Source organism: Anser cygnoides, chromosome 1, assembly GCF_040182565.1.
Source record: "Anser cygnoides isolate HZ-2024a breed goose chromosome 1, Taihu_goose_T2T_genome, whole genome shotgun sequence".
Classification (NCBI taxonomy): domain Eukaryota; kingdom Metazoa; phylum Chordata; class Aves; order Anseriformes; family Anatidae; genus Anser; species Anser cygnoides.
The window spans coordinates 37,134,893-37,157,414 of NC_089873.1; the positions used below are offsets into that span (position 1 = coordinate 37,134,893).

Below are 22,522 nucleotides of genomic sequence, written 5' to 3' on the forward strand. Positions count from 1 at the left end.
GAGCTTTTGGCAGTGCAGCAGAATGAAGGAAGACTAAGTATGTCATTTCTCATTGTTCTCAGCTTCTCTTCAGACAGCTGCAAGTGAAGAAAGTTTTGAGCATTAACAGAAGTTACTAGAATGACTGGTGGATTTCTCTATGCATTTCATACTCCTTGTAAAGTAACTATAAATTGCAAAATTACTTTAAGCATTTATATTTTTTATTTCAGGAGGCTATGAACCCCCACTTACAAATGTCTTCACAATGCAGTGGTTTCTGACTCTCTTTGCCACGTGCCTGCCTAACCACACAGTTCTGAAGATCTGGGATTCAGTATTCTTTGAAGGCTCTGAAATTATTCTGAGAGTCGCTTTGGCTATCTGGGCAAAGTTAGGAGAGTAAGTGGTCATTTTAATCTGCTTTTTTTTTCGGTTTGAGCAATGTAAGTAATTTATATGTTGTTCTGAAGAGCATGTTCTTGGATCTAAGCAAGATGCGACCTTTCAGGAGAATGTGCTGCTTTTTTGAAGCAGAAGCAATGTGTCTTTGTCTTCCCCCAAAAAATGTGTGCTGGAGAATATCATCGTGATGCCAGAAGAATGGGCATGATGATGAATCAATCCTTCTTGTCTCTTGTTATTTGCATTGTCTGTATATAATGTCTTTATGGTATGCTAAAATATTGGTTGGACTTTCCAGAACATAAACCTCTGAGGGAGTTAGTAAGTACTTGGGGGTGGGTGGGTGGTGCTATACAGAGAGTCTTGAGTGTGACTAGTTAATTCAGTCGTAATTTACCTGAAACTGGAGAGGTTTTAATTCTCATATTTTCACTTAAGGAATCTCATTGGCTATACCTGAGAAAGAGTTGAGGATTACTAAAAGAATGATTTAGTGCTACGTGGTTCTTTTCTGTTAAAGCCTGCAAACACATTTTCTTGAAATTCTCTGCTTTTAAACATGTTCTAGCAAAAATACCACTATTAATAATTTCTATTTCAATTATTATTAGACTATTAATTTCTCTTAATTTAGGTTATTATTAACCCACCACATAGGGCAAAACACAGGAGAAGGTTAGTTCTTCTAAACTGTCTTTGTTGTCGTGGCGAATACTCGCGTCCCAGAGAGTGTACAGTCCTCCTGGAGAAATAAAGGTTTTGTTACCAACTCCAGCAGGAGGTGTGAACTCTTACAGGACAAGCAGATATTCGCTCATCTGGAAGCTTTTTTTCATCAGCTATGTCAGTTTTTCTTGTGATGGCTATCCACACTTTCATTTTTTTGCCCTCAGGCTGGACCAGCTGATTTACATTCAGTTCTGTCCTTGGATGTTTGATTTTTATTCTTTCTTTTTCCTTTTTGACTGAACTAGCACTTCAGTTCAATTACCTAAGACATTTGTTTTAAGTTTCATGAATGAAACATTCACAAGTCATTTGCATTAGGATTAAGCTGTATGTAGTCCTATTGTGCTTTATTACTTTGTCCCATTCCTTTAGATAAAGGTCCTATGGGGGTGGGTCTCTGTGCTCTTATAAGCTGTAACTATAAATGTTCCAATTCATAACATGATAAAAAAGAAAAAAAGGAAGTCATTGCTTTGAAGATTTTTACTATAAAATCTAATCAAAGCAGAAATGAAACACATTTTATAAAAATTGAAAGGAGCGGGTTGAAGAAATCGCCTATAAGAATATGGCCAACAGAATAAGCTATTCATGTTTCACACCTTAAAACGATTGCTTGTGGGGAATGGGGCGGAGCGTGGCCTCTGCATACGTTTTGTGGCACTTAACAGAAAAGGACCGGTGGTGTGATAACCAGAGATGCAGAATATGGAGGGTCACAAAAACTGAACAAGCATGGAAATTCAGTAAGTTTGTGATTATTTACTACCGAACAAGGTAAGGAAGTAAAGCAGGGGCACTATGTTCTTGATGCGAGAAGACTGATTTTTTTCCTCTTCTCTGCTAAAAGTAAAATGGGGAATTGAAAGAAGTGGGACCGGAGACGATGATAGTCTCAAAGTCTTCATGCTTTTCATGACTATTTTTCTAGACATAAAAATGAGGTGAGAAGTGCTTCTCTTAAAATGCTGGAGTTTCAGTCATGCTTCGGTTTTGATGGAAAGAGACTTAAAGAATGAGCAGTTTAAAAATAGTGGCAATAGAGAAGATCTGGATTTTTGTGAGAGACTGAAATTATTAGGGAAGACAGGCAGTAAGCTTGTGGTAATTGGCTACGTACCTATTATTTCTTTCCTTTTTCAATATTTTAGCTGAAGTCTGTCAAGATTTTGATAACAGCTCAGTACTTCAATGGTTGTTCCCTAACATAGACCCCTAAGGTAGATCAAGAGAAGCTTCCTCTTCTAATCCTTAAGAAAAGAGACTACTCTTTTTTTTACGGGGGGGGGGGGGGGGGGGGGGGGGGACGACACCATCCCAGCAGATAGTGGCCACAGTACAGAGGAAGCTACAGTATGCTCGTTTCTTTGAGTTTTCCAAGTCAAATATAGCCAACACATATGATTTGTTTCCAAAAAAAAAAAAAAAGTCTGTTGTGGTTTTAGGACACTGCCATAATTGATGTGTGCATTAACATATGAAGTAAAAATAGCGAGGGTGAAAACAGTAAAGATTCTTGTAATTAAAAGCAGGTAGTTGTACAATGGTCGTGTAAACAAATAAGCAACGTGGAGCTAACTGCTTGTTGAGGCAGTAGTAGGAAGAGAGCTTTACTGTTCTGAAAGATCAGAGGGATGTCTTTAAAGCAGAAGGTATGCTGAGGAAACTCGACTGTTGCAGAGACTGATTCAGGAGACAGACCTGGAATGGGAGGGGAATTGGCAAACGTTCAGTGGTCATGTTACCCAGGTGGGGATTTCCTCTAGTTTGTCCATACAGGGGCTAGCCATAACAGAGAAATACTGTTCTGCCCCAAGCAGTGATTCAACAGAAAATTACGACCATCTTTTTGTAGCTAGGTGGTCTCATGGTGCTGTCTCCTACTTCTCCCAGTCTGTTAAGAGCAACAGGAAAAATGTCAGTAGTGGAACATATAGATGGCTAGAAGTAGCTCTGTGTGCCGGATGCGTTCCTGTTTGTACCTGAATTTTTTTCAGCAGTGTTTGCAGACACTTCCACTTAAGCAGGATGAGATTGATGGCTTGGACACTTGAAATCCAGAACTTTAAGATGCAATGTGCAGAAGTCCAGATGTTTATGTGTGTTTGTGCAAATCTGTGTCTACCTTTACCCATTTTTTGATTTGTTGTTCTGAATTTGTTTTTCTGCATCACAGCTCCATGGAAAGAATCAGAGGTCTTTTAATCAACAAAGAACAATTTTAGAGCTCCTTTTTGACAAAGTTGATGATATATTGTGCCTCTGTTCTGGTGAATTCCCGAGAAGAAACACAATTTACTTTTCTAGCCTTTTTTTAATGTTTTCAAATTCTTGGTGTAAGCTTGGATGAATAATAGGCCATTCAATATTTTTTCTCAGAATAATGATTTCAGCCAAAGTGATTTTAGAACTGTGATTTTTTCTAGTGAAATATCCATCCTGGGTGGATCAAAGATCCATTCTATTTCTAGAACTATTTCAGCTAAATTTACTGACAGAGTTTCTTTCCCTTCAGGGTATTTTTAGGAAAAATTGACTTGTGTATACATCTCAGACAAACAACCTTGAGAATGTGGATTACTTCTATTTTTTTTCAGGTTTATTGCAGAATTTCACACAAGTCTTTCTAATCTATAAACTTCTCATTCACGGGGTGAAGGTAATATTTATTTGCCCCTTGAAGGTGATGTGAAGTTAAACTAACCTTTGCAAAACGTGTTGGTATTTGAATGGAAGTTGTTGCAAGTGTGAAGAAATACGATTGTGTTCAGCTATCTAATCAGTGGTTCATTATGCTGCGTTGCATCCCTGTGTCTGTCTTTAATGGGTTTGCTGTTTGGAGGTCAGACAAAGGTTCTTAGAAAAAAAAAAAGGTGGGAACAAGGTTAATTTTTATTCTTGGAGGTCTGAAGAAGGGCCTTGAAAGTCTGGAAGCTTTTCTAATTGAATCAAGCCAGTGTAATCCTTAATCAAGCTATTATACAGTGGCTTTATAATATGTTCAGCTAAGCTGACCAACTCATAGGTGTGTATGTAAGAGAGAACATCCCAGTCTTGTTTTTTTTATGCAAGCATGCAGAATGTTACAAGATGAATTTATCAAGAGACACTCAATTTTTGAGCTGAGGGGTAAGCTCCCTTGTGTTAGTAGGGGGGCAGGGTTTATTCTTGTGTTATAGAAGTGAAAGGAGTAGAGTGAATAATCTGTCTATATATGCATGAATCCTTTATCTTAGGTAGTCACGATAATGTGACGTGCACTGTCTTATTATTTGGAAGTCTAGGGGGGATTGCAATAACATACGAATTATGGTGACTAATGGAGGTGCATATTTTATGATAACAGAAAGTTCAGTTTTGGTTTGGAGGCATATGGTCATGTGTACAAGTAAAATAAGAAACAACAACATTTGTTTTGATGTAGGCAAATAGAGTGTTGTGAAACTGCAGATGAGTTTTACAGTACCATGGGCAAGCTGACCCAGGAGATGCTGGAAGACAGTCTGATTGACAGCAATGAACTCATGCAGGTGAGTAATTGTGATATAATTATTGTTTGTGTTTTCTGTTCATCCTTCTGGTGCTGATTTCTGAAGAATTATACTTTTATTCAGATGCTGCAGAAACCTAAACTCTCCCAAGAGTAAAAACTTAAGATAAATGCAGATGGCTTGCAGTTAAAGCTAAAATCTTATACAGTAAAAATAGAAAACCAGTAGGCTCCATTTGATAAAGATTGTGTATATGTTGACAGCTGAAAGTTTGGAGTGATACAGTGCCCTAACCAGTTTTATGCAAGCAAGATGTACGATCTCTTTGTAGTCATAATTTTTAGGGTTTTCTTTTCTATTTGTTTTTGTTTTGGCCAGTTATTTATTACACTGTGTCCTTTTCATTCTGTAGACACAGTAGGAGATAATTTATCAAGTAAGAAGGAAGAAAAATCCTTCATGATTAAAAAATGATTTAAAAAATAAATGACAGTGCCATGAACGGTGTCAGTGAACTATAAACAAAGACATTTTTAGATAACTGTGCTCATTGAATTCTTAAGCTTACAATCATTGTGTAAGAACGAAGATCGGTGTTGTTCTGGAAAAGGAAAGGGCCTTGAGTATTGCTGATTAAATTTCATTGATTTGCACTTGCATTTTTTTTTTTTTTTTGCTAATATCCATGAGGTTTTTCCTTTTTAGGTGTTTTATAAAGGTTTCATGCTGCAGTTCTCAAGTCAACTTTTGATGAGTCAGAAAATGGTGATTAAATAGGTGCAAATACAGAGCGCATAATTCACCTGATTTTTTTTTTTACTAAGTGGGGAAAAAAAAGTTTGAAGTACATGAAGTTGGATAGATTTATTAATGTAGTTTACAGGTGACTTTTTTACCCGTTATTGGAAGCCAAATTTGTTGACTGGGATTCCATAGCCTGGTAAAGTACTGTCCTGAAGTAAAGTATCGCTTTCAGATTTTTTTGGTGGTGGTTGGTGTTGTTTTGTCTGATTAAGGAGCTCTGGGAATGGGAAAGGTAACTACTATGGCTTTGTTTTGCTTCAGAAATAGAAGTATAGCTGGTCAGAGGTACTCACATGCTTTTTAAATAGTTGTTAAGGTTCCTAATGGTATAGTCCAGCTTATGAGGAGACGCGAGGAGAGCAGCACAAGCTGATGCCTTTTCATATTCAGTATGTTTCAGTTCCTGGTCTCAAGGGTTAGCACAAAATCAAGATGTAGCATTTGCCACAAATAGTGATGTTGGGAAAGCTGAAGGGTGCTTCAGTGAATTTGTTGGATTTCTTTCTTTGCTGTTGTGTGCAATGAAGATAAGGCGTAGGTAGATTTCTGGAGGGTTGGAAGGATATTTCTTTTCACTGCTGTAATTATTATGAATATATTAATTTGGCAGTCATTTTGTGCTTTAGCAAGAAATGGCAGTGTAGCCATCTCCATCTGAGATGTTCACTCCAGACTCTCTTTACCCTAGGTGGAGAAAAATAGGCACCCTAAGTGTTTGCTGTTAGGGGATATGAATCCCACCATGTGCCTGGCTGCTTCATTTGAACTTTTTTTTTCCTCCTTTTTGGGGAAGAAAATAGAGAAATGTGAACCAGTGTGTTAAAGAAAGGATCCAGGCTGCTTGAAGACATTATTTTTATAAGTTGCTTTAACTTTTTCCAGAGGAGTTAGCCAGAGATGAGTGTTTAGACTGCTTTGTTTTCAAAATGTTTTTTTCTGTAATCAGAGCAATGATTTTACTTGCATCTGATACTTTTTCAAGGTGACTCAAGGATTAATACCCTACAATGGGAAAGGATTAATATCCTACTCTGCCTTTTTGGTACATTTCAGTAAACGTTGTTGCTGATGATCATCTCACTTTTTCTTAAGCTTGCGTGACGCTTCCATTTGTATCTGAAGTACCTGCCCAGGCTCGCTTAAGCCAGTGAAGAGTAACTGACACTTCTAGGCCACTGGAAAACAAAGCCCCATTGCCTTTAGGAACTGGAGGAGAGAGGTGTGGCTGATGCTTCAGGGGCAAGTGTTGACAGGGCAGATACCTAAATTATATCAGAGGACTCCTGTCCTTATTCTGTCCACCAGCATGTATAGTTGGTGCAGGTATATCATTTAAAAACCCCTCCCTTCCTCCCGTGCAGACAGTAAATAATATACTTAGGGCTGAAGACTTGCAGCTTTTGTGGATTTGGTCCTTAAATAGTAAGAGTTCTTCTCATGTTATGCTGAGGAGAGCTTGGAGGGATCGGAGGAGCAGGCAAGCCTACAGCCTCCTCCTTTTTCATCGTGAGCAGTTTAGGTAAATAAAGGGTAAGTGCTACACGCTTCAGATGCTAGACTGCATATGTATTTAGGACTAGAAGTTAAACAAATAGGGTATTCAGTAATGTCATTTTATTGGCCTATTAATAAACTTCAGTTCTCGCATGGAGACAGAAGGCTTTTTGCCAGGTGTCTGCAAGTTCTCTAAACAGTGTGTGCTGGCTAGTTTGAGTAGATGCTTTGATCCCTTCTCAGAAAGCGAGCGTTTTTACAAGCAGCTAAATTAATTCAGTTTGTAGGCTTAGAAACATTCCAGTGTAGAGGAGATGAGAAGAAAACAGGAAAAGGAGAGGCATCCTTGTGCGTTTACTGTGTTGGAGGGAAATAGGGGTTAATCCCTCTCCGTTATCCCAGTTTCAGACTAACTGCTGTAGACAGTTACCTGGATGTGATGGTATTCTCTCTAAGTGCTGGAGTAGCACTTAGTCTGTTTTCTTTTGGGTTTGTTTCTGCTTTGGCTTTTTGCTTTGTCTTCCTAATGAAAAGAGAGAAAAGCCTTAAACCGTTGTGGGACAGCTCGAGTGAAGTGTTTGTGAGGTATCTGCAAAAGCAAAACCACTTGCTCTCTTTTGGAAGTCACAGTCTATCGCCTTTTTTATGGCTTTCTGCTGAGGGTGTAGATGGCTTTGCATTTTTAGAGAGAGTTATGGGACTGAGAAAGTCCTACTGATTTGAGGTGAGAAGGGAGGGTATTTTTCTAGTCTCTTTTAGTGTTCCCAGAATCTGTCCCTCATGGCCATAACTAAGATAGTGAGTTTGGATGCATCATGTTTTTTTATTGGTAGGTTGTTTCCCACTGGCACAGTTTCACCAGAATCAATCAAAAAGCATCCAGAGCTGTGTGCAAACTAGGAACAAGATTCTTTGCCTCTGAAGCATTGCTGTGAGCTCACAGGTGCTGACTGAGAATAATTTTTGAATGTCCAGGGGAATTTGCACCAGCATAAAATCTGTTCGTGAATCTCTTAGATAGCAAGTGAGGCTCCTAGTTATAATCTGATAACAAGTAATTAAGTTAAAAATGTGGACAAATGAAAGAGATTGCAGAGGATCTAGAAAAGATGCAGATTAGAGACATGCTAAAGCTGAAAGCATAATCTAAAACAGTAGGTGCGAGGAGTAAATGGAGGACTCAAGCTGACTGTTTCACATAAATGGTAACCAGCATATGGAAAAAGTTACCTGAAAAGGCTGTTGACATAAAAACTAGAAATAAATTCCAGACGCGCCTCCTTCTCCGTGAAGGGAGAGAGTGGAGACATATGGGGAAAAACACAGGAAAGCATGATGGAGATCAAACAAACAGACAGGCACGTTGGGCCGGAGGTAGGTCTTTCTCCAGATCATAAAATTCCTTCGTCTGGTAGACTGCCGGCGTATCACTGCTCAGGCCCTAGAGGATATTTATCTTTCACAGTAGCGGTGCAGTTTTGTGGAGTGGCAAAGCCTCTCAGTTCATGCTCGGGGTTTCTGAAGGCGCTCTCCTTGCCTTCCTTTTTGCAGAGCTCAAACAAGAAACTTCTTTTCATGCAGAAGCCTGTTGAGCTGCACTATTGCCCTGTGCCTAATCAATCCAGGAATACTCTTCCTGCTCCTAATTGCTTACATCATTGCTACTGGAGAAACGTATATATGTATTTTTTTTTTTCCTATCAGGAAAGGTCCAGCCCTGAATCTCACTGTATTTAGCACAAAGCACTGTTCATGAATGAATTAAATAGAAATTGTTCAAAATTTCCTTTCATCTTAATTGAAGCTATTTGCCTTCACATGAAAATGTCACTGACTTAATAGGACAGAAAAAGAAGCAATGTCCTTTCATAGCTAATGAGATTTTTTTTTTTACGTTGCTGCCTTTCAGAAGACATTTAATTTTCAAAAAGCTTGATTTTTCAGAGAAGCTCTGAGTAATGATGTTTCAGATTTTTTTTTTTCAATGCAAAAGTAGGGGGGAAAAAGGGCTACTTAAAATAAGTAGGAACAAATCAGCAATGATACTGCAATGAATATTATGTATTTTTATGCCAGGTTGGCTGGTGACACGCATCCTTTTATTACAGAATGAATTAAAGCAAAACTAATATGGAGAGCAAGTACATTTGCTACTATTTATCTTCTTTAACTCTGGGTATTGAAATAAAATCGTATTAGAGTTTCTTATTTTAAGTTCTAACATCGCAATGATGCATTCAGAGAGTTGAGGACATTTTATGGTCCATGATACGACAAGTCTCTTCTCTCACAATTAACAAATAAATAAAAATTGTCCATTAGCTGGAAAATGTTGGATCCTTCCTGTTTGACTGCAACTCAAGTGATGTAAGGGATCTGTTAACAATTCCCAGCAAGTGAGGGTTGGCTCCTCCCTGTCTTATGACAGTGTCAATACCTTGTTGAATACTTAAGAGAAATATAGGTCTTCTGGAAGATGCCTAAAGCCTCAGTGGTGCAGATGTGCTGGCAAGGGGAGGACTGGTAATGATTATTAAATAGGTACAGTAGCTGAAAAGGATGCTACCTCTCGTATTATCTTACATGCTTTTAAAACTATGAACCCTGTATTTTTCTATTGAGTCAGTCTTAATTTTTCTTATAGGAAGCATTGACTGAATCATAGAACTAGACTGTTTACATTTTCTTATAGCAAGACTGAAAGTCTGTTCAGGGAGAAATCTTTTGTGGGATTGTTGATTAGAGGGGCAATTTTAAAACCTGCATTTTTTTTCCCTAGACTGTTTATACCATGGCTCAGTTTCCCTTTCCACAACTGGCAGAATTAAGGGAGAAATACACGTACAACATTACTCCTTTCCCTGCAGCAGTAAAGTCAACTTCACTTTCAGGGTGAGTTTCAAATGCTTCTTACTGCATATAGGGTCATTGTTTACCCTAAAAAATAGTGAAATGACGGGTAGCATCTTCCCTTACGTGCACCTAAAGAAGATAAAGATGTTTCATAAAGATGTTTCATATGTAAGAATGCCTCTTTCCTTTTTCCCTTATGTTCTCATTTGACAGAAGGCTAGGCAGAACCAGAGACAGTGACGAGGAGAATGACCTAGATGATGAAGATTCAATTGTCAATGCAATTGGCTGTCTTGGACCATTAAGTGGATTTTTGGCACCAGAGCTCCAAAAATACCAGAAACAGATGAAAGGTAAAAGTATTTCAGATAATTTTGAAAAATGTCGTTAAATCTGCGTGACCTTGAGAAATCATTTGTATGTTCAGCTATGAAAGCTGCTATGCAAATTGTATTTTGAATTCACATAGGGATTACGGCAGATATTTGCTCTGCAGTCTTTGAGAAAGTCAGAGTCAATTTTGCAGTCTTTGAGGAAGTCAAAGTCGATTTTGAAGGCTGCATGCATACAATCAGTAATAGCATGGGTTATGGATTTTGCTGCAATAATGTTTAAAAGCAAAACAAAAAAACACCATAGTGTTGCATACACACAAAAAAAGAAGCAAGTATGTGAAAAAGAAGTCTACCCTAAATCCATGCTAATTTCCTAGAGAGCTATTAGGTAATCAGCATCAGTGAGGAGTAAATTCTGCAGATAATTTCACTAACCTATTGGCCAAACCTTCAAACTGTTGTATATTTCGGGTATATTCACATTAAAAAACAAAAAAATAAAGGGGGGGGGGGTATGGTGTAGGGTGTTCTGACAAAATGTTACTATCATTTCTTCAAATCCTTCCATTGAAATGAAACTTTTGACAGAATTACATGTTCAACCGTGCAAATGCTCAAGGTAGGAAAAAATTCTGATGCATGTGAGAAGAGCAGACCATCTCGCAGTGGCCTTTATGAAATGATGATCAGTGGTGATTTTATGATGCCCTGGGAGAGGCTATAGTTGTTGGTTTAAAAAACGAAAAAAATAAAAATAAAAGTGGATGAGTAGAGGGGGAAGCAGACTGATGTAGCAGTCGCTGTTACCTGATTACACATCATCGTTCTTGTGGCTTGGTTTTGTTGAGACCTTTATGCTGGAATCTTCCTCTTGATTTTTGTTTTTTCCTTCCTGAGGGACTGTAAGTCTACCTGCTGCTTCAAGCTAGCACTTAGTCAGAACATCAAACTTCTATTGCAAACTAAGCCCAAGACATACATCCCTTGGAAAAGAATTATCCCCTTGACCCTGGAGTGCCAGTTTGGTGATGCAGCAGAAACAGCTGTGAAAATAAATTGCACTGCTTCTGTTGCTCTGTGGCTGTTAATCAGCAAGGCTCTGAAGCTGCCTGACTGCTCAGCTGCTCTGTATCTATCCCTTCTCTTGCTACTGGCAGCTTATTCCCTGTGGTGCTGTAACTGTTTCTTGATGCCTCTTGCTCCTATCCCTTAGGTCGGTTGATTAACCTCCTGCCTTCTTGCCTGTAATGTGTTTTATAACTTGCATTGTTAGCCTCATCTTTGATCAACTGAGTGTTTTAATAATCATTTTTTGAATTACTTTAGTGATGGTTTGGTGTACTTTAGGGTAGTTAAAAAACTGTGATGATAACTTTCCATTGCTGTGTTAATTGATGTACTCTTGAAATGTGCACACCCCCACCACATACTTGCTATTCTTAAGCAGCAGTTCTGGAAATGTAAGTCTTATAAATACTGCAGCTTTGTTAAATATGTATATTATCTTAGCTTTAATTAAAGACTACAGTTAAATAAGACAATAGGAACCAGACATTGGCTTGCCTTGCAGGTAATCTGCAGTATTCTTCAGTATGCCAATTAACTCCTCATCTTCGCTTTATTCCCACTCTGTGCAGACCAGAATGAAGAACAAAGCCTGGGCTCCAGCAACATCGCAGAGCTCAGTCCAGGAGCAATAGACTCTTGCCGAAGCGAGTATCATGCTGCCTTTAACAGCATGATGATGGAGCGTATGACCACTGATATTAATGCACTAAAAAAGCAATATTCCAGGATAAAGAAGAAACAGCAACAGCAGGCTCACCATGTATATATTAGAGCAGGTAATATATCAAGGCGTGTTTCATTTACTGATTTATCGCAAGCTAACCTCATCAGGAGACAAGGCAAATAAGCTTATTTTACTTTAAACCAAATAGAGAAGACGAGAGGTTGATGCAGTGTGTAACACCTTAGTAGTAGGGTGGGTACAACTTCATGGACACGAATTGTAAATGAAATGGTGATGTTGTTTTTTCTCTTGTCAGGATCTGAAGATGACGACCCTGGGATATTTTTAGGTCCCAGGGACCAGCTGAGCAATGGTATTTAATAGTGTCTTTGCTATCTGGGTGCCTTGACTTGATCTCTCTGCTTCACAAGTTTAAATCTTTGGCATTCTTGGAGTTGACATACTGATGCACTGAAAAAAGTGAAATGAGGAAATGCGTACGCTTCAGATCAAGGGGCAGGTAGATTCCTGATACCTATCCTCCTACCTCCCCCGAGTTCATCAGGGCATGGCAGGTTGCGCAGCTGAGGAACTGGCCCAAATGTTCCATTGTGGCTGGCAGTTTATCTAGCCCTAATGATGCTGCTCTGAAAATTGGACCAGACATCAGTTTGTTACGTAGCCATCTGCGTTCGGAGTCTGCTTCCCCAGTTGGTACTCAAGGACGTGGAGGTTAGCCTGAACAGAGCAGCTGAAGGCTTTTAATGGGTGTGCAACTGTTTGTAAGAAGTTTTTTTTTCTTTCCAATAGTGGCAAGGTATTTGCTTTGAACAAAGGCAGCAGCCGTGCAGAAACAGTGCAAACAGTAAGATGTTGATTACCAAGAACTGCCAAAAAAAAATAGTAATTCAAAAACCATTCTAATTTTACTAATCATGATTCAGGGCTGGTTTTGTGGTTTAATCAAACTGTCACCTAATTACCTAATCCTGGATTTACTGCAGTGGTTTAATTAGAGAACCTAATAGAAATAAGTGGGCGTGGTTTTATCTATTAAAAATATACTGTTTCATTTTCCAGTCACCCAAGCCTCACACACAAGGAGGGGTTTATGTGACTGACTTTGTACAGGGACTGAATTGCCTCTTACAGCTGGAAGAGAAATGAAGGAGGGAGGGGGACAGACATCAGAAGCCAGTATTAATGTTAAACGTTCAGTTACAGTGCAATTCCTAAAATGGAGGAGCTGTATTTGTTACAATTTATTTATTTATTTCTGGCTCAGGACCTAGCCATAGTTTAGAAGCACGGAGGGAAGATGGGAAATCTTCATCACAGCACTTTTAGCTTTGTGTTCAACTCCAAGATGTAAGAGGAATTCAGTGATTTTACTAGAAGTCAGTCCTACAAATCTTTGCTATACCTCAAGAAAGGCTTCAAATTCGTTGCTGGTGGATCCTTTGAACATTAGTTTGTTTTGATGTTAACAACATTGTGTTTCTTTTAAACTCTTTCTTTCAGACAAAGGGCCAGTTACCAGCCTCCTCCCTTCTCAGGTAAACCATTCCCCGGTGATAAACCACCTCCTCTTAGGAAAGAAGATGAAATCAAATAACAGGTCTCTCAAGAATGCTGTTATTCACATCCCAAGCCATGCTCCAGGGAAGATGTCTCCCATTCCCCAAGAAGATCTTAAATCAAAACTGAACTCTCCGTGGCGCACTCACATACGAGTTCATCGAAAGAATATTGCTAGAGCTAAAGACCAGCTGGGGCATGGGGATACCGTAGGACTAATAGATGAGCAGAGCGAGAGCTGTAAAACAAATAGTCCTGGTGCGAAGGAGGAGACTTCCAAACGGTCTGATTTTGGAGAAGAAGGAGGTGGTTTGGATGACAGGACTACGCGAAAAGCTGATCAACAGCAGTCTGCTGACCCCGTCTCTACAGACAGCAGCACTACAGACGTGTCAGTGGTTCAGCTAAAACTGGAAGCACTGGAACTCGTCTCAGATAACAAAACTGATGCTGAGTCAACACCCAGTCAGTCCTGCCAGCCACGTTTATCTGAGTCGAGCAGTTTGTCTAGTGACAGTGGACACCTGGCGAAATCTCCCCAGCCTGGGATCCCAAAGCCACAAGTCTTCAATCCTTTCCCCAGTGTCAAGCCTCTTCGAAAGTCAGCTACAGCCAGGAATTTAGGGCTGTATGGCCCCACCGAAAGAACGCCAACTGTACACTTCCCACAGATGAGTAGAAGTTTCAGTAAGTCAGCCAGTGGCAACAGTGGGACCAAGAAACGATGATGTACCCCATGGCACTTTCCATTTCTGACAGGGAAAAAATGCATTGTTTTTTTATTATTTTATTTTACTATGTTTGTGTATGTGTGAGTCCCAAAGAGTTTCTGATCTTTAAATAAGTAATGAGGACAAAAGTGGTTACCAGATGTATAAATATGTGTCTTTGAAAATTGTGCTCCCGTGTTGCCATGGGATAGATTAGTGAAGATGCACTTTGGCACCCTGTTGTTGATTCTGATGGTTCTGTGGTAAAATAAACGTTGATTTGCAGTGTGAAGCATACTATTTCTTTAAATCTAATCCAGGCATGAAATCACCAGCTGCCTTTGACCCCGTAGGCCCCTGTGGCTGCCTCCTGTCTCTTTCAAGGCTGTAAGGACAAATTGTCTGTCTGGTGCAGCAAAACCATGAAGCAGTTTTTATGACTGTTACGCAGCCTCCCTGTTAGACCTCATTATTATGCTCCATGAGTAGCTGGAGAAGCCACAACTAACAAAAGCACAAGCAGCCCTAGCAATCTACAGTATCACTTTCAGTGTCAAGCATTGCCACTTATTTATACTGGGCCATCTGGCTTCAGGCATCCTCCAACAGCATGTCATGCTTCTCTTCCCATGGCAGTCCTCTGGTAGTGGTTTTAATATAAACGTAATCAGTGAGTGCGAGAATAACAGGCATGAGCCCATCTACAACACTGGTTTGCTCCTTTTCTATTACATAGAACTGCTGGGGCATTGCAGCACTGCAAAATTAGGCATAAGAACAACTATACATACAGTTGTGTTGAATATTATGACACACCTTGGCTTTAATTTATGTAAAAAAAATACTATCTAGTTTGCAACCAGTTTTGTAATTAAAATGTATTTGCCTGCTTAGCAGTAGGTAAAATATATGAATGTTCCAAAGTAGTTTAGGAGTTTAAATTCTATAAATAGAGCGATTAGATACTTAGGGTGCCACTTGTCATTAAAACCCAGCATATCAGCCATGATGTTAGTGGATTGGACGCAGGCTGTCGTGGGGTTCCTTGGCATGGTTCTGGTTTGTTGTGAAACAAAAATGGCTAAAATATAAGCTGAGTGTTTGCTTCCAGGTCAGTCCCTTTTGCCAGTTTCTTACGTTTTCTCAGAAGCCTAGATTTTTGATATGTCCCCCACTAAAGTCTTTTAAAGCTGGTGAATACTGTGACACAAATGACAGATATATATATATATATTAGGGAGGCAGAGAACCTAAATGTGGATAATTCAGCTTCAGGGATGCAAAATCAAGTATTCTGACTCCAAAAAAAAAAAAAAATCAGGTTGCTCTTAAAATACTACAGCTCTGCAGTACTGTATGCATTAACTGTGATTCATGACGTTTTTACTTCCAAGTTCCTCATGACTTGAAACTGCCCTGACTTCAAACTGGTGTAAAGGCAGTAATGATGAATCGATCCCATTGTGTGTAGTATCTTCCTCGGTTAAAATTATTTGTTAAATTTGCAAAGTAATATATCATTGTCTATTTATTAATGTATCCCATGATCTCTAGGATGTGATACCAGTTTTAGCTGTACAGTATACCCCTGTTTATTGTTGTGCGGATGATTTTATTTCACTGTTGTATTTTATACAGGTGTATGCATATAAAGTAATATACAAGTATGAACACTATAAATTTAAAACAGTTGTAGATCAGGTTTTGCCCCTGCCTTATTTTCAGGTTAAGTAGTATTGTTGCTAATGATCATTTGTAGCACTAAGTAAATCTAAAATAATGTAGGATTTAGTCACTGACCGTGGACTGTATGAGAATTGTTTCTGCCTTGATTTAAAAGAAATGCACTTCTTTTCAAAATTTTACTGTGAATCATTTTCCCGATTTTTACCTAGCTTTAGCATATCATGCAGCTGTATGTGGAACTAGTGAAAATAAAAGGATTGTCATGCTGAAAAAACTGCTAAAATGTCACAAGTACATGCATGGATTTTCAGCACATTAAGATGTGATTAAGGTAATGGAAAATTAGCAAGCTTCGCACAGATAATGAACGGGGGAAAGAAATGCCAATAAAATATTGATTCAGATCTAATCAGTAATTGATGAGTGTGCTTTGAGGGAACTGTACTGTACTTGGACTGTTAGGATTGAGGCGAAGGAATCACAGCAACTCTGTGCATTAGTTTGGTGCTGTTTGCAGCAGGAAATTTTCTCTAAAATGGCGTTCAATTTTCTTGTTTCCCATAACTAGCACTACTGAGTTGTGTGATACCCCAAAGTATGTTTGATCTGCCTGAAATGTAAGTGCTGAACACACAGCAAAATCAATTTAGTCACTTGGTACTGAGCAGAAACATGAAGGAGAGGTCCAGAGAGCCAGCAGCCTCCAGAGAAGCTTCCAATTATTTTTCTCTAAAGATTCCCTTCATCAAGTGGAGTCTGTGGATGCAGATGTAAGGGTGGCTTTGCAGCATCAAGGACATTGGGAACACAGTAGTGGGAGTCTCTACTACATAAACCTGTGTTTTGTTTTCCTTGAGGTTGCCTCAGTGCAGTCTCATTGTTTTTTTCCATGCAACTGAAACACCTTTCTGAGTCTTTTTATGAGAAACTATTCTATTAAGGTCAGACTGACTTTTATTTCCAAGAACTCTCTTCTGCATCATCAAATGGAAGGTCTGAATGGATGGGCGTTTGATTTGGTTTTGATAGTACTTAGAGTTGTGCAAATGGAAACAGGTCTGAAGCTATTGTGAGATTATTCAAAATTGCCTGTGCTTTTGGGGTAGAAATGGTAGATAGTAGAAATCAGTGTTTCAGAACTGCAGGCAGAAAACAGTTGATTTCATCCGCAAGTGCAGATAGAGAAAATTTAGTTCTGTATACTTAACAAAAATCCTACTAGAATCCCTTCAATATATTACGTTGCTAGAAAGGTAATAGAAAATTACTTTAAAAATAAAATGCATCTCTTTACCCTGCTATTTCCAATTCAGGTTGAAGTTCAAGTTCCATATTTTAAGAGAATCTTGCAATGTTTTTGTCGTGTATTTTAAGCCTTGTAAAATTGTACAGAAAGAAGGCGGGTGGTATCACCACTTTGTAGTTTCCTTGACCTTCTTGCAATGTGTTACTTGGTGCCATCCACCAAGCAGGCACACCTGCAGAGCCAAAATCATCACCTGACATCAGCTACACTGGTGCATGAAGAGACAAAAATTCATCCTCAGTGTCCTCGTTGTTGCTTTGTTTGTTCCACTTTTGCACGCTTTGGCAGAAAATCAAAGCAGGGAGTTGTCACGGCCCCGTGAGTGACCTAAGGTGTGCAGACTCCTCCCAGCTGAGCGTCCTTAGCCTGGGGGTTGTCAGCCGTAAGGAGCCGGTGGGGTGACCGGTTTCTTGAACACCCAGGAACTGCTCTGAGACTCGTGTGGGCCGCCTTGGTGACAGGCCCCCTTAGGAAGGTGTGCTTCTTTGGGGGGGTCGACTGTGGGAAGGGCAGATCCAGCCGGCAGGAAAGTACACGTGTGAAGGGTCTCTGCTGCACACCCTTCCCCACTGAAGACCCAAGCCTCAGTGGATTGCACAGGCTGGAATTTGAGTGATTTTAAACGTGGAAAAGGAAAGCTACAGCATGAAAAGTCTGCATGCTTGGTTCTGATGAGGGGTTCAATTATTTTTGACCAACATAAGATGCTTAAGATTTACGGTGCTGAGTTGATTGCCACCCGTGTTGGCAGGGTGAGATCATTTTGGGCTAGACAAGGGGCTGGCCCAGACACCTCAGCCTGCAAGAGGCAGTTTCTGCTGTGCTTAATCCTAAAATCAGTGTGCAGCAGTTACCACACATTTAACAAGAACCACAAACGTTTCCAAGTCTTCCTCTGATAAAACCGTATCAAACCACATCGGCTCACCACAAATAAGCAGGGAGGACAGGCGGTGGCGGCGGTGGCGTGGGAGGCAATGCATGCGAACGGGGATGAGAGCATAAAAAGGTGTAAGAAGGCTTGAGGGAAAGCAAGCTCCGTGCCTGTGCTTCTTTTGGGGTTGTTTATAAGCAACAAATCAAAGGATCCGATCAGCTACGTGCTGCTCCCTGCTTCATGTGTTCAGAGTTGTCGCTGCCTTGCCTGAGGTCAGCGAGGAGCTGATCCCATGGTGGTGTCCACCCACGTTGTAGACCAGCAGTTGCTTCCAGCGTGCATCCAGAGGCAGCCTTCCCCTGGGGCAGCTTCTCAGCCTCCAGCCATCTGATTCTGGCACTACACGGTGCCAGTTGCTGTCACTATGAACTTAATTAGGCTTTTTGTTTGTTTGTTTGTTTTAACACCACCTTTTAAATAATCTTTTTGCTGCAATATACTCCCATGTAAGTTCTAAGATGGACGTGCTCCCTGAACTACAGAGTTATTTATCTGTCTTGTGAAAACTACTCACGTGAGATTCAAATAGCGTTCCTGAGAAAGGCTACAGATACACCCCCATCTCTTTCCTGTTTGCAACTGAAAGGTAAGTGCAATTCATAGGGTATAAAGCTCTGAATTATTTGTAGAGGAGATAATGAACCTTTGTGCTGCTTCCAGTGCCACTGAAGATGCAGACGTCTGGCTGGAAGGGCCTCTGGTTTGGTCAGACATTGCAGACCAGGGGACTGCGTCATCCGCGTGTGATGGTGTCTGGAGGGGAGCCACAGGCACTGTGTTAGCGAGGTGGCGCTTCTCTATGTGTCTACCCATCTCTCCACTCTTTCTGGATTTTAAATCAATACTTTTGTCCCACAGAAACCAGAGAGTCAGACAGGGCTGAAAACTGAGGGTGGCACATCCGATGGCCTGTGCAGCGGTGAAGGCAATGCAGGCACTGTTTGCAAACCCCTATTTCAGCCCTATTAGGACGCACCCAATAGGTGTTTCCATGCTGCTGCTGCTCTCTGTCAGTAGTGGTTTCTCTGCTGCACGCGTGCACGTGTTGCTTTCTCTTCCTAATGGGTCCAGTGACATTTCCAAGTGACACACAGGTGTGAGCACAGGTCAAAAGTTAAAGGCAGGAGACAGTGAGAGCAGATACACCATAGAAATGAAGAACTTTGGTCAGCAACAAGCCTGCTTATTCATAGAAAAGTAGAGGAGGTCTCTAGCAGCCATTCAGCACTGGTATAGAAGTGCAATATTAAAACTTTCAAAGACCATTGATTCATAGCATGCCTGCAACCAGCCACACTTGTTCAATAAGAGGAGAGCTGCATGAAGAGCTGACTTGGATCTCCAGACACCAAAAGTGCTGCTAGAAATCTTATAACTGTTTGTTTCATGACGGGGATTTATAATTGCAGTTTTCCTTACCCTTCTAATGACATTTTTACATAAAAGGTTTTTTTGTTTGTTTGTTTGTTTTGTTTTTCCCCTGAATGTAGGTTCATTGCTCTGTTTTATCTGCATCAAAATACAGGTGTAAAGCTGATCACCTTCTGGTCGCTCTCGCACTACCCGTCAGTCATATTAGACATCATGCCCTTCTGAACTCCAGATTACTGTAAATACATATATATATATTTTTTTTTTTTACAGTTTCCCCTGCACTAGTAAACTTTTCACCCAGTTGTGACAACACTGCCTGCTGTCTGGCCCCCAGCACTCTAGGAGAAGAGGCCCTTCTCCCGAGGGAACAGACAGGCTATTGTCTGCTTGGCAGAGGGACGGAAGACATGGTGTTGGCTGACACGTTCTCCACCTCCACTAGCCAGCTCTGAGTCACTGATTTCCTTCCCCACCAGAGAGCCTTTGCTCCATTCACGCCTATGAGCCGCTTCTTCTGCCACAGTGCGAGGGGCAAACTGTCCTACGCCACCGCTGAGCCTGGAGGTCGGTGTGGCAGACAGAGGGTTGGTTGGTGGGGGGTTTCACTATTACAGTTTGCAAAACTTAATGGCATCTTCTGTTAAAAGGCTAACATTTCTGCCTGTGAAGATGCGACGTCTCTAACTGGCAGAGGTTAGGTCAGGTCTGCAGATACCACCACCAGCAAGTCCATGCTGTGTCCCCTGCCCTTGGTCCATGCCATGTCTTCCCGTGTTCATCCAAATTTACGGTAATCTAGTTGTGGTCACTAGATGCCACTGTTGCTCCATACGAAGCCTGCCATGCCGCTAAACTACAATTCCGAGGAAGGGAACTACACGTAGCTTAGTGTTTACAATTTATTTTTAATCCTCGATCAGGTGTGAAGCAGTTACCCAGTCATCCACCCTTGTTTTCACACTGCAGCCTCTCTGCTCTGTTGGACTCCTCACGTTGAGCGTGAGCAGCAAACCCAAAGTACAGACAGCCTAGCAGTGTGTCTTTTGAAAAAAATGTCCATAGCAATACAGTAAAACACCAATAAAGGCTTTTTCTCAGTTACTGGTAAAATATATTTTATCTCTGGGGAAGGAGCTGGCAAACACAATTCAGGGGGCAGGCAGGTGAAGGAAGCCTGCTGAGTTCACTGTGTGCTTCATATAAACTTACTTTGTCTTAAGAGTGGGTCAGCAATAATAATCAGATACAGTCAGCGATGAATCAGCTGTGGTCCTGCCTTGGGGTTATTTCTATCATAATTGCTGGTGTGAAGCTGTTCAACCCTAATGGTTAAAAAAAAAGTGTTGTTAAATTTCTGTAAAAACAAAACATAGCTAAACTAACAGTATCCCTTCTCGGTTACTCACTGCCCTACCCTGAAGGCCTTACTGTTTCAACCCCTCAGTGATTTCCAAGCCTCTGTGTTCAGGTTTCTCACCTGTGGATCCTCTGCCTTGAAGAATTACTTGCCCCCACTGTCCACCTGCAGTCCACCTGCCTGTCCTCAGCAATTAGGACTTTCTCAGGTCCACGTGTGCCCCAGGCACAACCTTCACCAGCATCCTAGCAAAATGAGAGAAGCATTTAGGTTTATAGTTCAGTTTTTCAGGAGCTTGTGTTGCAAACATTAGTGAACAGACACAGGCAGAGACACACAGGCTCGGCACCTGTTTATTGCATGAACTCTGTCTTGTTTACTACCAGGAAAAAAGCACCTGTGAAATGCATGTCACTTGAAACACAAACACCCTAGATCCATTTAAGGACTTCTGCTACTTGCCATACAATAATGAATCTTGAGACAGGGCTGATGCTGATGTGCCTGGGCAGAGCCAGAAATGGATTGCTTTTGGCCAGTAAGTCAAGATGTGCCACAAAGAGTGGTCATTTCTAGATCTGATCAAGTGCAATTAGTCCAAAAATGTTTGGGGAAACTCAGCAGTTGTTTGTTTTTAATCTGTCTGTAGAGATACGCTTCAAAGAAAGGCATCATTTCCAACATTACTTTTATTTTTTCCCTCATATACCTCAGTGATGTCCATCACCAGTGTCCTGGAACCTGAGCAGTTCCCATCCTGGTAAGCAGCGTCTTAACTTTTGAGTGTTGTCTGTTTGAGGGTAGATGGGGGTATTTTCTGTGTCGCTTATTGAGGTGGCACCACTGAAGGCTCACAGCCAAGTTCCAGGACATGGGGACACGGCTGTGTGCCCTGTGTGAAGGGCGAACGGGTTTCATCCTGTGGGCTGTGGATTCATAAGGGTGAAAGGGGTGGAAGGCATTGACCTCTTCTAAAATCGCAGGCAGCAGTCTTACTGTTTAAAAAAGTAGAGATAAACGGGTCTGTGCATCCACTGGAAAGGCTGCCAACCAGAAGCAGGTGGCAGAGGGAAACCTGAGCCCCAGCACCTGCTTATGTTTAGATTTTACATTATACATTATATATATATATAGCATGCTACACATTCTATATATATATAATTATATGAAAAGAACACTGAACTCCTCAGTGGGGAATAATCTCAACATGGGAGTTACTCAGATTAATGAAAGAAAGCTTGAAAGATATCAATGCCATAATTTACGTATGCATTCTACGTTAAGGATAACCCCTAATAAGTCTCCTGTGTTGTTTCCCAACCTGCTCTCCACTTCAGTGAGTAAAGAAATGAGATCTGGGCAACTCTGGTCAAGGGAAAGACTGGCTGTGCTTTGGTCAGGCTGAGCTGAAGTGGCTGCAGGTGCTGAGACTGGGCTCGGGAAAGAGAACACAGGTGGGTAAGAGAGGGAGTACAAGAAGACATCGTTTTAGCCTATATTTTGAGTATACAGATTTTTTCCTTTAAGGACACCCATGTACCTCACGTCACAGTGTCACCACGTGAGGCTGGGCAGGAGGCCGAGGGCCAACCTGGGCCCCGCGCCACACGTGGGCCAGGCCGGGCCTGCGCCAACCTCCCTCATGTCGTGAGGGGTTGGAAGGAGGCCGTGTGGGTTACTTCCACTTAGCATTTACTAGAAAGTAGCAAAATAAGAAATTTTCATTTCCTTCCTCCCTTCATTCCCTCCTTT

The 22,522-nt window shown here is 40.9% G+C and overlaps 1 protein-coding gene and 2 long non-coding RNA genes across 11 annotated transcripts in view; 2 read left to right on the plus strand and 1 right to left on the minus strand.

Moving 5' to 3' along the window:
• The window catches only part of TBC1D30 (TBC1 domain family member 30), a 53,949-nt gene extending 37,744 nt beyond the window's left edge, over positions 1 to 16,205 (plus strand). For 2 of the 4 annotated variants that reach the window (XM_013195943.3, XM_048065333.2), the window contains 7 exons: positions 213 to 381; positions 4,538 to 4,643; positions 9,682 to 9,794; positions 9,969 to 10,108; positions 11,728 to 11,934; positions 12,139 to 12,195; positions 13,344 to 16,205. In XM_013195943.3, the coding sequence (XP_013051397.3) occupies positions 213 to 381; positions 4,538 to 4,643; positions 9,682 to 9,794; positions 9,969 to 10,108; positions 11,728 to 11,934; positions 12,139 to 12,195; positions 13,344 to 14,128 (1,577 nt within the window). In that variant the 3' untranslated portion in view covers positions 14,129 to 16,205. The remainder of the gene's footprint in view (positions 1 to 212; positions 382 to 4,537; positions 4,644 to 9,681; positions 9,795 to 9,968; positions 10,109 to 11,727; positions 11,935 to 12,138; positions 12,196 to 13,343) is intronic. The other 2 variants (XM_048065332.2, XM_048065334.2) reach the window with 1 other exon arrangement.
• LOC136790139 (uncharacterized) lies at positions 1 to 22,508 on the minus strand. Of its 2 annotated transcripts, XR_010829533.1 has the most exons (4): positions 22,311 to 22,508; positions 20,891 to 21,015; positions 18,683 to 18,792; positions 1 to 77 (listed from the first exon to the last, which is right to left on the minus strand). It is a non-coding gene; the product is annotated as an uncharacterized lncRNA (long non-coding RNA). The 2 variants fall into 2 exon arrangements; XR_010829535.1 differs by lacking the exons at positions 1 to 77; positions 18,683 to 18,792 and adding an exon at positions 19,574 to 20,735.
• LOC106047169 (uncharacterized) overlaps positions 21,033 to 22,522 on the plus strand; it is a 7,189-nt gene continuing 5,699 nt past the window's right edge. For all 5 annotated transcript variants that reach the window (XR_010829529.1, XR_010829531.1, XR_010829532.1 and 2 more), the window contains exons 1-3: positions 21,033 to 21,308; positions 21,485 to 21,530; positions 22,108 to 22,224. This is a non-coding gene — a long non-coding RNA (uncharacterized lncRNA). The remainder of the gene's footprint in view (positions 21,309 to 21,484; positions 21,531 to 22,107; positions 22,225 to 22,522) is intronic.